Genomic DNA, 16,486 nt, shown 5'->3' with positions numbered 1-16,486 from the left:
TTACTATGTGTGAAACAATTTTTCCAACAATATGTTGACTGAGTTTTTAATAGAAATGTTATAGTACACTTCTTACAGCTGATGATAACATAGTGATAGGAGGACAACCATAAATACGAAGAAAAATACACAGTATATTGCAAAATGTTGTAAAACCAGCCTCTCGAGATTCTTACTGATTGATCAATTAATCAGTTGACTGATTGATTGTTTGATTGACAATGCACATTAATGAACATCTGTATTGAACATCTGATTTGAATATGCTAATGCTAGCAAAAACTGCTAATTTTCATCCATACTCCTTAGACAGGTAACAGAAAACTTCACAATTAAAATATATAAATAGAACAATTAAAGAACAACACAATAAAAGTCCAACACAATAAAAAGGTGAAAAGGTAAAAATGATCATAAGACTGGATAAACTGAGCTGAGATGCATCAGTTCACATCAATGCAACTTTTACCTGCAACATCCTGAACTGGGCTCAAATCAACAGATAAACATCTTTAACTTATTTGGTGTTAGACTGACAGTAGTTAAAATATGTGTGTCTTATATATTGGTGCATTCCTAGTCAATGTATAAACTGGTTAAGAAGGGGTTTGGTTTTGTGTTTTTAGTCATTTACAAGAGCCCCATGTTCCCATAATGACTTTTTTCTACCACCCTACTGTCTGCATTCCCTGTTCTTAATGCTTTTAATTTCTTGCTGTTTAAGACTTAAGGCTTGTTCTGCTCTTGCTCTGTTTTTTTTTTTTTTTTTTTTTTGGCTCAAATAGCATCAGCTTAAATGTGAAATATGTTTCCTGCAGACAAGATTCACTTCAGATCAAATTTAATACTAAGTCATGTAGCGCTGGTGTTGTGAAGTTCTACACTTTCAGCTTGAGCTCCACATGGGTATGGATCCATGCTTATCAAAACATTGTACTCACCCAGGCCTTTTGGCGAGCCCTCATGTGGCCCCGGATTATCCTTGGCCCCCCCCTCCTCCCGGTCGTCATAATCACACATGTCTAATCTTATCAAACCTCAGCTTTATCCTTGCCAATCAGCTCCTGTGCTGCGCTCTTTTCCATCACTTGCTCTCCTGTGATTCAATTATATTCTGTCTTAACCCCTCCCCCACTTCAACCCCCTGCTCTTACCCTGTTTTCCTTCTTTTTTTCCCCCATCTTTATCTTTATCTGTTCTGCTTTTCCCTGTCATGGCATCAGGGTCAACCTTGACCCGTCCAAGCGCCAGGGCTCAAACAAATCAGTCTCGGGTTGTACTCTTCCACAAGGATCAAAAACAGTTAGTAAGTTCCCATGTCTCTTGCTTCTTTCTCGTCTGCCTGTGCTGCCACGTCTGTCTGCCTGCTCGGACTCGCTCACGTCCATGAATGCTGGCCTGACGTTTTTCATTTCTTCCATACCTCTTTCTGTCTATGAATTACTGTCTGTCTGCATGACCTGTTAATTGTCTTCATACTGTGAAGGTCCCGCTCATTTGGTTTCAAGCATGGTCACAAATCAGAGAAAATGTTTTTTTTGTTGTCGTTGATCTTTTTAGGATCAGTGCCATTGGTACACTTCAGTGGGATTCATACACTTTGTATGCATAAATATAATTTAAGAGACTGTGTATTTGTATTTGTGGTTTGTGGACTAAAACCAGTGGTGGAAGAAGTATTCAGATACTTGACGGTACTAATAGAACATAGTGAAAATACTCCACTATTAGTAGAACTGTTTTGTTTCAGGGCCTTCAATACAATACAGAGGTGTACTGAACGAATACATGGAGCCCATGTGAGGAACGCAAACACTTGCCGTAAATTTCCACTCAAAACTTGAAGCGGAAAGCACACAGTTTGAGCATGGTGGTCGCAAGTGGAACCCATGTGCAATATTTGATAGACAGACATCTAAGCGGTACACACACCATACACATGCTGAAGGGGCAGTCCGGCAGCTCAGAGCAGTGTCACAGGTACACAGCCAGAGTTGGAAGACCCCCCGTCTTCTCTAAGATTTCCGATTTGGGAGCATTTCGGATTCCCTGTCAGTTTTGTCAATGAAGAAAGACAAGTTAACAAAACAAGAGAGGTGTGTCGGCATTGTTTCGTGAAGATTGGTATTATTTCTGGTAACACGTCAAATTTTATAATGCATTTAAAACAACACCACCCAACCGTTAATATTACTGCTACCAAGAGAAAAACTGTAACCCAACTACAAATGCCAGCAGCATATAAACAGCCTTTACTTCAGTAAAGTTTTTTAATGAAATGGGTTTCCTTCACTGTACCGAAAACTTATCGAAAATGTATTGAACTGAAGACCCCTGTACCGAAAACGTACTGAACCGAAATTACCCCCCTAGTCAAAACCAGTTATGGTTTGATGGTCTTTGATATTTTCCATCATTGTACAATAAAACAGTTCCTGTCAGTGTTTATTATGTTTTATGATATTTTTGGGATTAAATTATTGCTGCATCATTCATATGTTGCATTTTACTGCTGCACATGTCTAGGTTTGAGCTCATCTAAATAACTTTAGACACTGTTAGTAGTTTAATCTACAGCATTGCGTTCTATAAGATAGAAGATAGGATAGACAGCCACATATCTTTAAAACTTTGAGCTCAGAAAAACAGGCCAGTTTTCAGCTTTCTGACAACATTTTTCAGAGGGGAAAGAGTTTATTTTAAGAGGAAAGCTTTCTCAACCCATCCTTCATTTTATCACCCACATTTAACTTGTAAAAATTAAAAAGTCAGACAAATATAGTGGAGTATAAAGTACATTATTTGCTTCTGGAGTTGAAAACTGCATAAAACAGAAATGCTCCATCAAGGTGCAAGTACGTCAAATTGCGTGAAACTACATATTCTTTCCACCACTGATTGAAACTCACTAAATGTTTAATCCATGTGATGTTGGAAACATTGGATGGAAACGTGTCCGAATTCAATTAAAGAACACAGGACTGCGTCGATATGTGCATGCTTAAAAATCTGTGGTTACATATAAGTTTTGCGTAACGTGAAAGTTTACCGAGGACAGTGTTCTTCATATCACATGCTTGTTGTTGATGTTTACGCTTGCTTTGTCTGACTGTATAATTTCTCCTGCTGACTGCCATCTCATCTGAGAGTTGTGGATCGGTCGTAAGACTGGCTCTGCTCCGGTGGATTATCTCTTACGCTTCCTATTTGTCCCACAGGGTCACAAATGAATCTGAGGGAATCAGGAGATTTGCGGTCACAAGGTCAGTGCACTGGAAATCCAGACGAGCTACTGTCAACAAAGACTGGGCGATTTGTAAAGCACGTTCACAATCAATGGTCACACAGATGGATGTTTCTATTTGCTGGAATAAAACACCTTGATCACATTGTATATCAAAACCTATTTCCGCTATAAACCATTATTCATAGGTTTATTGGATAATCAAGATAAAGACTGTTTCCCATTAACTGTTTACACTGTCGCATCCTAATCCCTCCCACCGCAGTTTCATAATAAACTAAAAACATTATTTTACTTCTCATAATCACATTATAACTTGTTGTTTTGCTAGAGGTCAAATTTATTTCCTGTCAGAAAAACACATCACACAAACTCCTGCAGGTTAAAGAGTACTTTTAACTCCAACAGTAAACACAGATTTATATGGTCTCTAGCTTAGCAACATTAATGCTACAAATGACCCATAATGCACTGCTATCTAAAAAAAAAAAAGTATACATTATGGAACTTACTTATCATATCATAAATTAACGTCTCCACAAAGCTAAATATAGTGTTTAAGAGCCTTTACATGTCAACAATCCCCTGATATCTGCTGTAATTCTATCATGTAGGTACAGTATTCTTTATGGTATTTAGATTTTCTTGGAGAACTTTAAAATATGTTGACGACTCACCTTTATTTGGGGGTGTATACTAATTTTGCATCCAATTAAAAGCCCATGTTATGCTGGTATGGGTCATTACTAGATCATTGCAGAGCTGAATTCCCACCTCTTCCACTAACTTTGGAAACAGCAGTCAATTGCAAGACATGAATAGCTTCACTACTTATACGTAAGATGTTTGCCAGTAGAAGATAATTTTATCTGTCAAGGAAGTTGCTGTTTGTTGTGAAGTAAAGTGTAGTTTGGTGTTAAACAGCTGAATGGACTGCATCTTCCGTCACACGATACATGCCACCAACACCATCATGACTGTTACGGCTATTCCGCATGTCACACCTCATTCTTGAAGAAGGAGAGGAACTATTAAAAGAGGTGAAAATTACCACGGGTCTGGTGATGGTGATGCTACAGTGGCGTCTTCAGTGACTGTGCAGCTTTTGGAGAGGGAAAGTTACGATGACGTCACCTCTGCAACTTTCGGGTGTGTAGTCTATTATCAGTGTTTTCACAGTCTGACACTTCAACAGTTTTACAACAAACCTCTTATGTGAAAATGGTGGCATAATACCAACAAATTACTTGTCACTCAACACTGACTGCAGTTCAGTTTTTTTGTTGAAGTAAGATCCCAAGGGGCACAACCATCTCTGTTGGTTAAAGAAAGCCAAAGTCCAGTCCCTTCCAGTTGTGTCCCATGTGACCTTATTTCAGGGAAATATAGTATTGCAGTCAACGGTGAGAGACAAGAAATTTTTTATCCTGAATAAGTCTGAGCTTGTTGTAAAACTGTTGAAATATCAGACAATGTGAAAACATGTGACTATAAAGACTACACACCTGAAAGTCATGGAGGTGACGTCATTGTAACTGTCTCTTTCCACGATCTGTTCAGAGTCTGAAGATGTCTCTGCAGCTTCAACATGACTACACTGGACACATTTTCACCTCTTTAATACTTTTTCACCTTTTATTTTTGGTTTTAGGTCAAATGTGCCAATGCAGCAGCCATTTGGTTGTTGATGCCGTATATCACTTGTGATAAGAGATACAGTCCATTCAATTGTTTAACACAAAGCTAGATGAACCATAAACCATGAGTTTTTTGACTTGTAGAATTATCTTTTAATTTGACAACCATCATATGTGGAAATGGTGGCACAAATCACATAGGATCAATGAATTATTTTCTTTGCACCAATGAGTGCAGTTAATATTTTTTCCAAAGTTAATTCCCATGGAAGGGTTCAAGACTCCAGCTCTCTATAGTTTCTCAGGTGGAGGTGAAAGATCAGAGTTAGTCTCCTTAGATTTCTGTTTTTCCAACCAGCCTGTAAAATTTGCAAAAGAAAACAGCTCTGCCAGTGTCTTTATGTTGACTTTAGCTTTAGTATTAAAATCATATCGTCCAGTCCTACTGACCCTCCAGAGGTAGATAATACAGGGTGTCCCATAAGTCTCCATATATAGGAAAAATAAACGTTTCTTGACATAAACCATTTTTATTTATATAATATGCTCTATATGACTGCCATTTTGTCGGGAACACATTTCAATGTATGTCCTCCACTGCTGAAGAACTATAAAGAAGAAATATAAAGAAATACATGTTAGAACCATATGTATTATGTCTCCTATGTATGGAGACTTATGGGACACCCTGTAGTTGTAATAACAGATGTTTACTCACTGTGATCCAACACTAGAACTCTTTGCGTCTCTCCCCACAGTTGCCATCTACCTGGGTATCAAAAAGCGCCCGAGCCCCGGGCCGTCGGACGTGGCTGGGATCTGAGAGGGGGTGGGCGGCGGGACCCTGCGGAGGTGGTACTGGCTCTGCGGGAGGCAGCGCTCGGCTGTGGCTGCCAGGTCCACCATGCCGGCCCCTTTCTGCTCTCCTGCACCCACGGCGTGGCAGGGGGCCGCGTGGCTTTCGAGGCTGAGGTGTGCCATCTTTCCACTGGCAACTCCGAGACTTCTAACGGGGTGCGCTACACGCGACTCTGGGGGGCGCCGCTAGCTTTTCGGGACATTGCCACCCAAATCTCCAAGGACCTTGAACTTTGAACAGAGGGTGCACTATAGCGCGAGTGTTTTTGTGTGAGTGTTAGTGTGTACAAGTGTGTGTGTGTGTGTGTGTGTGTGTCTAAAGGCGGGCGGGCAGGGGGTGGAAGTAATTGAAGAAAAAAAAAAAAAGCAGAGAAGGGGCGAGGGGCTGGACCCGAGAGAAAAGACTTCTCCTTCTGTCTCTTTCATGACCCCCCCACTCCCCTCCCGAACACACACATGCACATATACACACAGATACGCACACACGTGACCCGTAAATTCAGTCGGACTGAAGCACCCCCTCCCCCTCCCCTCACTCCCTCCTCCACCCAGTAACCCCACCCAGCTCAGCCAACTTCTTCACTGAGCAACTGCACCCACTGGACCTGGATCAGAGGGAATCTAGTTTTAATATTTTTTATTGCTACTCTAGCCATAATGACTCTTTATTTTGTTATTTATTGCTCTCGTCATCGTTTTTCATCACTGTCACTTTCACCACTACAGAGAAACATCATCTCTCGTGTCCCGGACATCATTGACCAGCCAGTCCTTTTTTAACTCGTTCTTTTATGTGTCACCTTTACGTACACCATTCATTTTTCCCTGCCCGGTTTGATAAAATACCAATGAAGTGATAATCTGCTGACTTTTCATCACCGTGGGACAACAACATGCACAAACGTGGAGATGGTCCAACTCAGTAGTCAAACAAGCGGCTGCAGAAGGTTGCATTGCTGTGATTTGTGTACATACTGCAGTGACGAACACACTGGATTAAGGTCAGTGAGAGCAGTGTTGACAGGCTTTGGAAACAGCCAATCAGAAGCTGGCTCTGATGTTAATGAGTCAGAGGATTGAAGTGGTGGAGTTCACAGCTTTTACCAACCGGACGTTAAAGATGTAGATGATGTTTAATGAGAAAAAAGCCACTCGAGAAGCTCAATTTTTGCCGGAAAAGAAGAGGATGAGGTGAAATAATCTGGTGTTTGTCTTGAAATTAAAGAAATTGTTCAACGTTTTGTGAAATTTGATTGAAAAAAAAACAACAACAAAAACCTAACCCTCTTTTATTGATTGTATAAAAGAGATCTAAATAAAGAATGAAGATGCAAAAAATTCATTTTAAACATATAAATAGAGGATGAGTGGTTTTTATCATTTGGATTGAAAAATATAAACACTTTTCTCTCTCAGATGGTAGAAAAAAAATTGGCCCACTAAACTTCACACTTTAGTTTTTATTAAAAAATTATATATAAAACCAGAAAGTAATCATTTTTATAGTGACATATGGAATGAATTTGACATCTAATGTAGACTTAAAATCCAACATATGTTAATAAGTGTGACTTTTTTTTTTTTTGATCAGTTTCCTCTATTAACCTAAGATGCAGACAAATATAAGATCATTTGTAAAGTCACTTAGGTACAGGTTAGTAGATACACTGTTAAAAATGTAACAATGAGCTTTTTTAGAAGTGTTTACATTTGGTTTTATGTCACTTCTCAACAAATAACACAGTTCTAAAAGCTAAATCGAACCCAACCCTGCACCCAGCCCTTCTCTGATTTCACAGGAAAATTATTCTTGAATTCCGACCACTGAAAACATTCTTGTCCCATGATCTAACTATCCTTGGCGTGGTTGACTGTCATATTTTAGTTTAGTTTATTTGCACATTGCATGCAATAATATAGTAAAAAATTGGAAAGAGGAACATTGTGAAAGGAAGGTTAGAAGCCAGAAATCACAGAAAGTCTTTCAAATACAGACATTAGTATAACATTAAGGAAAATACACTGTAGCTTTTGTATAATTTGAGTGGTTTTCACGTTTTTTTTTGCTTTTTGTAATGTAGATGTTAATTGAAGCGGGAGATGTCAGTTGTTCCAAAGAAATGGTTGTCGATATTTTAGTGAATATTCATTTACAGAAGATTAAAGTCTTTTCTGGAAAAATATTAATGTCAGTAGAAAACTTGAGAAAATTACAGAAGGCACCTTGAAGTTCATATTTATACATGAAGACTCAGGTCTGGTAAATATTCACATTAAAACTGATAGAAGTTTTTATTTTCTCAAAACAGGAACAGATGAATCATATTTCTAATAAATTTTCCCAATCATTCTCCAAAATGCCCCTTAGATTTGGAAAGATTTATTTTTGATAAGTGGGACAAGTAGCAGCCCAGACATTATTGTTACAATAGATAATATGAGGATAAATTAAGATGTAATAAATAGTCAAAATACAGGAATGATCGATCAGTAAATAAACTTCATGCTTTTTCACAAACAAATTCAATCTGTTCAACTGTGACTCACAGGAGATTAGCATGAGGAACTATATTTCTTATGTTTTCATAGGTATTTTGCCATTTTCATTGATATTATTCTCATTTTTTTTGTAAAATACCATAAAATTAGTTTCTGGCTATTGAGAGAGAGTTTACCTCCAAACACTTTACAAAAATAAAATAATTAAATTGTATGATATTTCTCAAAAAGTAAGCACTCTTACATTTACACTGTAAGAAGCAAAATGTTGAACTATTTCTTTAAGCTTTTATTATAGTTTTTCTTTTGTTTGTTTGTTCTTTTTTTTTTTATGAAATGGCCTGAAAAGCACATTATGGCCCTAACTTTTCAGAGAAACTCTCACCGCTGTCTGGTTGGCTTCATTCATCGCCTCTCAGCGCTGCTCGTCGTCACTAATACAAAATGTTTTCACCTTGCCATGCACAGATATTCTGGTTTATCCCTTTACCTTCCTTCAAATGCATTGTACTGAAGACACGATGAAGCGCTAAACCCTTTTCTAGTTGCCTAAAGAAATGGTACACATGTAGTTCATCTGCAGACCTCAGCTTTGGACTATGGAGACACCAGAACAGAAAGCTGTCCCAGATAGTAAGAATAATAATACTACTGATAATAATGGAGGGATTTACTTTCAGTGCAATGCAGTTCTTTGGTTTTATTCTGTGCCATGTGATCTCCCCTCAGGCATCATCTCAGTATATTGACGGGAAACACCAAAAGTGGATAAGCCAAGAAGCAGCAACACCTCACACACAATTACACACTTTACCCCCTTCTTCTTTTTCCTCTTCTTCTACTTCTACTTCTTCTTCCTCTTCTACTTCTTCTTCTTCTTGTGGCACTGTCCCATATAAACTGGTCTGTCTATTATTGATGACTGTGGGCTGTAAGGATCGGGGGAGTGTTCTGGAAAAGGCACGATGAAGGCAAGTGTGGACGGTGTTTTTCTTTTCTTTTTTTCTTGTTAGTCCAGTTGCCTTTAAAGTGAACTACCCCCAGCGCCTTCATACAGTACATATTTAATGTAAAAAAAAAAAAAAAAAAAGAGACAGAAAAAAGTGAGAGCTTTCTATTCTCCCTCCCTGTTTTTAGTGAATAACGTACTGTGATATTTACGTAGGCTACAGAGATCATGTTGTTTGGCTGCTGATTTACTGTTAATACTATCTCTCAGTTGTGGCTTTGCTCATGGTGACCCCCCCCAAAACACCCCCTTCCTCCCCTTCCCATTTCTGTCCCCATTTAACAGGGACACCAACCTTAGCTGTCCATCACCTCATATGTACCACCAACTTTTTCTATCGTCACAATGAGCATTTGGCTTTCCTCGGCTCTTCGTTTGAGACCCTGTTTTCTCGTTTGGCAGGGAAAACATTCAGCCATCTTCCACACTCTCACGTTGTAGACCCATGTATGACATCTCTCCTTGGGCCTGTTTGGTGTTGGCTGTTTTCAGAGCCTGAATGGAGGCATCTGGTTTGACCGGTTCGTCTCTGCAGGGGCTAAAAGCAAACACCGATATGGACACCGGGAGTCTGTCCTTGTCCTCTCCCTGGACGTTTATCATTGTGGTGTATATTAGCATTAGGTAATATAGACCTCAATGCACTTTGCTTTGACTTGAATCAGCTCCTTCCAGTGTACCTGTATAGGTAATACCCAGAACTAGCCACTGGAGGGCGCCAATGTCTTAAATGTGAAACACTTCAATTTGTGGATATTTGCACAGGTACTTTATTTATTTTTTAGAATAATATCATTAAAAAACAGGATTTATATCAGTCAGTTGATGGCTGTATATAAAATATATGAATATAGTATATATCTTAGAGCTCAAGGTTTATTTATAGCTAGAGCAAGGGAAGTAATTCTAGTTTAAAGCAGTTTCTGTCAGTGACAATGGGGAACAAAACCAACCTGCAATCCTGCATGACTTCAGAGTTTGGGGTTTAGGATATTAAAAAAAAAGAAACAAGATGCACACCTAGGATTGGAAGCTTTGTGAAATGCACACACAGTCAGTTTTTAGAATTGAAACTAAGAAAAGGTGCCGGACGGAGCACCTGGCCCTTCCCCGATTCACAAAAACTAACAGAAAGGCTTGGGCGACGTTTAGTAACTTCACTCCACCTCGTTCGCAAGAGAGAGGACTCAGTTTGTTTGAGATGGATGTTTGGTTTTTGAAGTATTTAGATATGCCATGAAATGTACCGCAACATACAGTATGTTCTGTTTAGATTAAGCATGGACAGGATAAAATTTCCACCTTAATACACCAGTGTGAATTTTACCCTAAATTTACACCAAATCCAGTTCGCCTCTGAAGAGTTGAAAGCCCTGGGTTGCATTCAAGCCATAGAAATGTTACTAAGGTCTCCTGGTCACCAATTTAAATGCTGAGCATTTTAGTGGAAACTATCAAAGTGGGCTACAAGCCTCATAACCTAGTGTCAAACAACTTATTCTTAGTACAAGGTGGGTGAACATTGGTGGAATCTACTGTGAAAACTTCTGGCTTTGAGTTTTAATGACCTGACTGTACAGCGTGTTACTGGTCTGCTCGGTGGATGGTGCAGTATTATGACTCCAGAGAGCTCAGTATTTAACATGCATTGTCATTTTAAATCTGATTTTGAGAGAGGTTTATGTTATATGCAAAAGAGACTTAATGAGACTGAAGAACATTCACAGTTTGACCTGTATGAGTAATTTTACACTGTTGTACTGTTTAATTCCTCCCCTCAGAAACAAACTGTAAACCGAGATTGAGTGGTTGTGGAATATGAGAAAAACGTGGAGCTGAAGATTAATAAAATTCACTGATGTTGGCATTTTTTCCCTCATTTTAGTGTCTTGATTCAAAGATTTCCGACGTGATGCTTTCTCTGATCTGAAAATAATCTGATGACCTTAGTGTTTCTTCTCAACATCTTAAATCCTCACGGTGCAACACAAAAGACCAAAATGAGTTGAACTGTTGTTACATGGGGTACTTTATTATTGAGCAGTATGAACAGCTTCAATAATTATTATTACTTTTTAGTTACAAAAGTAGGTGATGCCACGTCTGCTAGGCGAGCCCAGCTCAGTGGAGGCTGATCCCAGGATGTTACCAACCAACACAAGAAAACGTGAAAAAAAGGTCAAGGGAAAAAAAAAAAACTGGAAGGAAGAAAAGGAGGTGAGCAGAGTCAAGAGTCTCTAGTCGAGCAGCTGTTTCCTCTGCAGGCCAGTCAGCTGGCTCGATTGCACATGAATGGTCGTGAGAAAAACATTAGACTGTTCTCCTTTACTTCTGGGAGGGGATCATGCTGTCGATGGCCTCTCCCTTCTCCAGCTTCTTCTCCATCTCGACCATGAGCTTGACACCATCAACCACCAGCTGAACCTGTTCCACCTCGGAGGAGCCCAGACGGTCAGCGTTGGAGATGTCAAAGACACCACCGACGGAGGCGGTGTCCACACCACCTACAGAGAGCAGAGGACAGAGGGTAAGGAATGGGATTTCACAGACAACCGGACATGTTCTGTAGACCAGTGAGGCCCAAAGTGTGGGTCATGGTCCCCTGGTGGGCAGATTGTGAGAGGTCATTCATAATAAATAAAAAGTTCTTATGTATTTCATTTTTATCACAGTGAGCACTTTACATTATGGTTTTAAAAGCCTCAAATATTACACAACAGTCAGTCATAATATAGGCAGTTATCAGCCTGATTCAAGTCTGTTTTAGAGAATAAAGATCCAGGATATGGCCTTTATTAACTATTTCACATGTTGCTATACAAATTGTTCCCTACACATTGCTATTAAAATGTGGAACAAATACTTCGTGTTACTCTCATGTATTGATCAGAGTTGTGATTAGTTTGGTTAGACTGCCTCATATTCTCAGGTTTATCTTCAGTGTTGCATTCTAAAGTTTGGGAGTAGCTGCTCTTTCAGTCCTCTCCACATGTTTGTGCTATAAAGTGTAGATTTGCAAACCTGTGCCACGCTTCTGCAGACGCAGCCTGGTGAGGATCTCCTCAAACTTGGGGTGTGTGCTCAGCTTGGGCAGCTTGACGTGGACACCACCACGCAGGCCGGTTCCCAGGTTGGAGGGGCAGGTCAGGATGTAGCCAAGATGCTCGTTCCACATGAAGCCATGGTTGTGCTTCTTGAAGATCTCCTCAATCTGAAAGGTAAGAGGAGGCGATCAGTGTCACATCTAACATCTATGGCCTCACCATAGTTTATTTTGGGTTGTTAATAACATGTACCTTTCCCAGGCCAACGCAGAAACGCCTGAAGACCTCCCTCATGTTGCCACCCTTCTGCATGGAGATGACACGCAGGTGATCCTCCTCGTTCACCCAGACCAGGAAGGTCTTGTTGTCGTTGTGCCTGTGAGGAGATAAAAGGATGGAACGGATCAACATCAAACACTCGGGGATCAGCTTGTGCAGGTGATGTAGAGGGTGCAAATCCACCCTGAGGGGTTTCAGTGTTTTCACAGCTGACAATTATTGGACAGACTCACCAGATGCCCCTGGCGTCGGGCCAGTCACGGGCCATACCAGCGCAGGTCAGCAGGGGGGAGACGGGCTTGTCAAACAGGAAGTGGTCAGCGATCAGCTGCTCCTGCTCGGCATCGGTCATGGACTTCAGGGGGTAGTACTTTCCCTTGAACTCACCATCCAGGCTGGTCAGAGCTGGAGGGAACAGGATGCAATCAGGAAATAGCAAGAAAAGTATGCACCATTATGAAGCCACTTGAATTATACTATTGAAACTGTATCAAACTGGACAAAAACTACAAAAAAATTGCTATTTATTTGACAGAAAGCACATAGTCACACTAAGGAGACATCATATACCTAAATAACACAATGCTCTCTGAGATCGAAATTAATGTTTTATCCACTTTCTGTGTGAAGTACTTTGCACTTTCCCATGGTCAAAACCTAGGTCACTTAACCTTTTGCTCTAATAACTCACCCTCAACGGACAGCTTCTCAATCAGTCTGCGCTCGCCACGGCTGTTGTGGGGGGGCAGAGTGAATCCCTTGATGCTACGGCCAGTACGGACACGGCTGGACAGAACATAGTTGGGGTCCAGGTCGTCACCACCCTGAGAACAAAATGTAAATGGTGAACATGGCTGACAGTTGTGGTGCGTCATAATTTGTTCATTGAAACCAGCTCATTTACTGCTTGGAACTAATAATTTCTCTCTGTATTCAAACTTGGTGAAGGTAATGAAGGTTTTTTTGTGGTGTTATTGTTGTGCTGTACCACACCTTCAGGTTCTCGAAGTTCAGGTCAGTCTTGTGCTTGTCAGTGGGTTTGTATCCACCATGACGGTCGCAGATGACGGGGTCCAGCAGATCCTTGAAGACCTCGTAGGACTCCTCATCACCAGCAACGCAACCAACGGTCATGATGAAGGGGTGACCTGGGAGTAGAAGGTGACAAGTTTAATCTCAGTAAAACAAATGCTTAAGTGGGTTCATGGTTGTGTTAAATGTCATAAAACAGATCACAGTGTTGTTTCATTCAAGTGTCTCACCAGGGTTGTCAACGCCGGTCTGGATGACATCATCCACGGTGTAACCACTGGGTGTCTGCTTGTCCCTCAGCTTGCCATAGATTTCCTTGGTCAGGACCTTGGCCATATGGTTGTTGTGCTTGGACAGGTCGGGGTACTCCTCCTCAACTTTGTAGTTGAGTTTGAAGTTGTTGTGGGTGTTTCCGAAAGGCATGATTGCTTTCTAACACTGCAAATGAAGAAAAGCACAAGAATGAATAACTCTGAAACTCTGAGGTTAACATTTTACAGGGAAATCTGAATATGCCACATGCACTTAGATGTATGGGTTATTCTGCAGGACAGCTGCAGTTTCAGTGGTGTCTGCTGAGGAATCCTGGTAACAAGTGTCACTCAATTCCCCAAGGATCAAATGTCTGGTTGAAATAGATCAGGGGGAGGAGACCATGCTGGCTGGGTATTTTTAGCACCAGTACATCTGACTGTATAATCCCAACCCTTTCTTCAAAATGACCCCAGCTCATACTTGTAACATTTTAATTCTCATAGCATGCACAAAACTCCAATTCTCTTGTTTACACTTTGACCCAGTAAAACACATGATGAAGCATTCACTGGTTTTTCATACATGTCCCTTTTCAGAAACACTCCACATCTTTGCTGAATCCAATTTGTGTCCCTCTCTGACTTCAGCCTGATCTGTTCAATTAAAATGTGGCTGTAGCTGTTCTCAGAATGGCTTAGTTCCCATTTAACTTTTATAATCTAAATGCAGACACGTATCACTATTTTATAACTTGCTTAGTTTTGTCCCGACAAGTTGATCTCATGACTAATAAAACACTTATGCATGCAGCACCACCTGTTACATCATTTGAGAAAAAAATCTAAACCAAATCACAACAGTAGTTACATTGCTTCTGACTATTCTCCTCGAGGCTTATGAGGCTAAATTCAATTACTGAGCAGTCAGGGCCTTCAGGCCTACAGGTCTGCCTACATGTCTCCAACTGTGAAGCACCTGTCCACGTTCATCAAATCCCAAAAGGGACAACCATGTGCAGAGCAGACAGCAGCAAACTTGCACACATAGAAATTAAGAATACATGCACTTCTGTAGCAATAACACATTTAATGTTTCCTTTTAATTAGCTTGGTAATTAGACAAATGTAATCAAATTCAATGATATTATTAGGTTTCTTTTTCCCAAAGTGCATCATATGACTTAAATTGTGCACTTATCTTTAAATTTAATAATGCCCACTAAAATAGGCAGCAAAACCAGTTATATTTTCATGTTTCTATGAGTGTAGACATGCTCTTTCCTCAGCTTCACAAATGAATATCTGTGACATTACTTTACCTGCACACCAGACAAGAACAGAGGTAACAGTCCTTGGGATCAGATCCTGTTCACCACAGCCAAAATAGGGGTCACCCAACGGAAGCGGTCTTTGCTGCTTGTTTATATACTGGGCAGACACTCAGCCATTGGCCTGGCCATTTTAGTGCCTGCTGGGCCCTCATTGGCTGGAGCCTCTGCACTGATACTCCAACAGTTTATGAAAGGAGCACATTTACATTTCAGTCATCCAAGACGGGTTCTGCAGCTGACCCTCGCCCCCCTCACACCTCACCCACGCTTGGCCCATACATAGCACCAGTAGGATAGTGGGAGCATGTGTGCGGAGGAGGTATAGTGGTGGTGGGGTGGGGGGTTGTAAGGATGGGGGTGTGGAGCTGTTCAGGGGACGCAACTGGAAAAAGCTGAACCTTGCTTTTGCCAAGTCTGCAGTGGAGGTCAGGCCTCCCCACGTCACAAATTAAGGCGGAGAGACACCGGATTTTATTTTCACTCAAATAAAATGGCTGCCATGGCGTAAAAGCCGTCCAATCCGACATATTATCCAGCAGATGGTACAAGTTTTTTTCGACTGCTGCCTGGAGAACGGCAGAGCTGAATATGTAAATGTGAAATGGCGGACATGTGACAGATACCTCCTTGAAACGGGGGGAACCTCTACAGAAGGATTGATCCCTTTTGCACTATGAGAAGCATGAAAACATAATATTTGACAACATGTTGGGAGATAAAAAGATTGACAGATCAGATTGAAGGAGAATGAACACACTTTAAGTTGAGTTTTATAATCATAAGAGTCCATGAAAGTTTATATTTATCTCATTTACAAGTGTTTTATACCAGAAATCTGCTTTTTTTTTCTTCATTTGCCGTTGAATCATACATCTGGTCCCATACTATTTAGCATCATTTATCATCCAATTCTGTTCTATCATTTCAGCCAGTTTTATTCCAACTCATTTCATGCTTATTTTTGGAATTCAAAAACAGAAATTAAAAAAAAAAAAAAAAAGAAACTGTAAATTTTTTGGGGGAAACTTACTAGTAGATGAACATATCAGGATACTGTTTTTAGGCCATTTCAGATTTTTGAGCTTAAGTTTCCAGAAGTGTTTTATTTTGACCTTTGGACAAAACCTCTGAAACATCCATGACTCTGGCCAGGTCTAATTAATGCCCCATTATCAGATATCAAATGTTCTGTGGGAATCTAACTGGTAGGTGGAAGATGTTCAAGAAGAAAGTCGATGCTGTCTTTGACATTAGCTTCACTAGTTCTCCTTATTAATACAGCATTCTCTTATTTGTCTC

General features: G+C 40.3%; 2 protein-coding genes across 7 annotated transcripts in view; one reads left to right on the top strand and one right to left on the bottom strand.

The window, feature by feature from the left end:
* Nucleotides 1-11,114, top strand: part of mark4a (MAP/microtubule affinity-regulating kinase 4a) — a 48,756-nt gene extending 37,642 nt beyond the window's left edge. For 2 of the 6 annotated variants that reach the window (XM_030153326.1, XM_030153327.1), the window contains exons 16-17: nucleotides 3,219-3,263; nucleotides 5,640-11,114. In XM_030153326.1, the coding sequence (XP_030009186.1) occupies nucleotides 3,219-3,263; nucleotides 5,640-5,976 (382 nt within the window). In that variant the 3' untranslated portion in view covers nucleotides 5,977-11,114. Of the gene's footprint in view, nucleotides 1-1,223; nucleotides 1,307-3,218; nucleotides 3,264-5,639 lie in introns of all 6 variants that reach the window. The other 4 variants (XR_003937208.1, XR_003937209.1, XM_030153328.1 and 1 more) reach the window with 4 other exon arrangements.
* A 144-nt stretch (nucleotides 11,115-11,258) lies between these two features.
* On the bottom strand, nucleotides 11,259-15,332 carry ckma (creatine kinase, muscle a). Its single transcript, XM_030153330.1, has 8 exons — nucleotides 15,176-15,332; nucleotides 13,833-14,040; nucleotides 13,564-13,718; nucleotides 13,262-13,394; nucleotides 12,804-12,975; nucleotides 12,544-12,667; nucleotides 12,269-12,458; nucleotides 11,259-11,751 (listed from the first exon to the last, which is right to left on the bottom strand). The coding sequence occupies exons 2-8, from the start codon at nucleotides 14,023-14,025 to the stop codon at nucleotides 11,573-11,575; spliced, it is 1,146 nt and encodes a 381-aa protein (XP_030009190.1). The 5' UTR covers nucleotides 14,026-14,040; nucleotides 15,176-15,332; the 3' UTR covers nucleotides 11,259-11,572.
* Nucleotides 15,333-16,486: the final 1,154 nt, after the last annotated feature.

The sequence above is a fragment of the Sphaeramia orbicularis genome, chromosome 14 (genome assembly GCF_902148855.1).
Source record: "Sphaeramia orbicularis chromosome 14, fSphaOr1.1, whole genome shotgun sequence".
NCBI lineage: Eukaryota > Metazoa > Chordata > Actinopteri > Kurtiformes > Apogonidae > Sphaeramia > Sphaeramia orbicularis.
Note: the sequence above shows the minus strand (reverse complement) of the source record. Positions and strands in the feature narration are given on the sequence as shown.

Bases quoted from the DNA above. Each gene is read 5' to 3' on its own strand.
- ckma (XM_030153330.1), bottom strand. From the start codon at position 14,025: ATGCCTTTCGGAAACACCCACAACAACTTCAAACTCAACTACAAAGTT. The intron at 13,719-13,832 runs GTGAGACACTTG...TTCTACTCCCAG, and splicing joins GACCGGCGTTGACAACCCTG to GTCACCCCTTCATCATGACC. The intron at 12,668-12,803 runs GTGAGTCTGTCC...ATCTCCTCACAG, and splicing joins CCCGACGCCAGGGGCATCTG to GCACAACGACAACAAGACCT.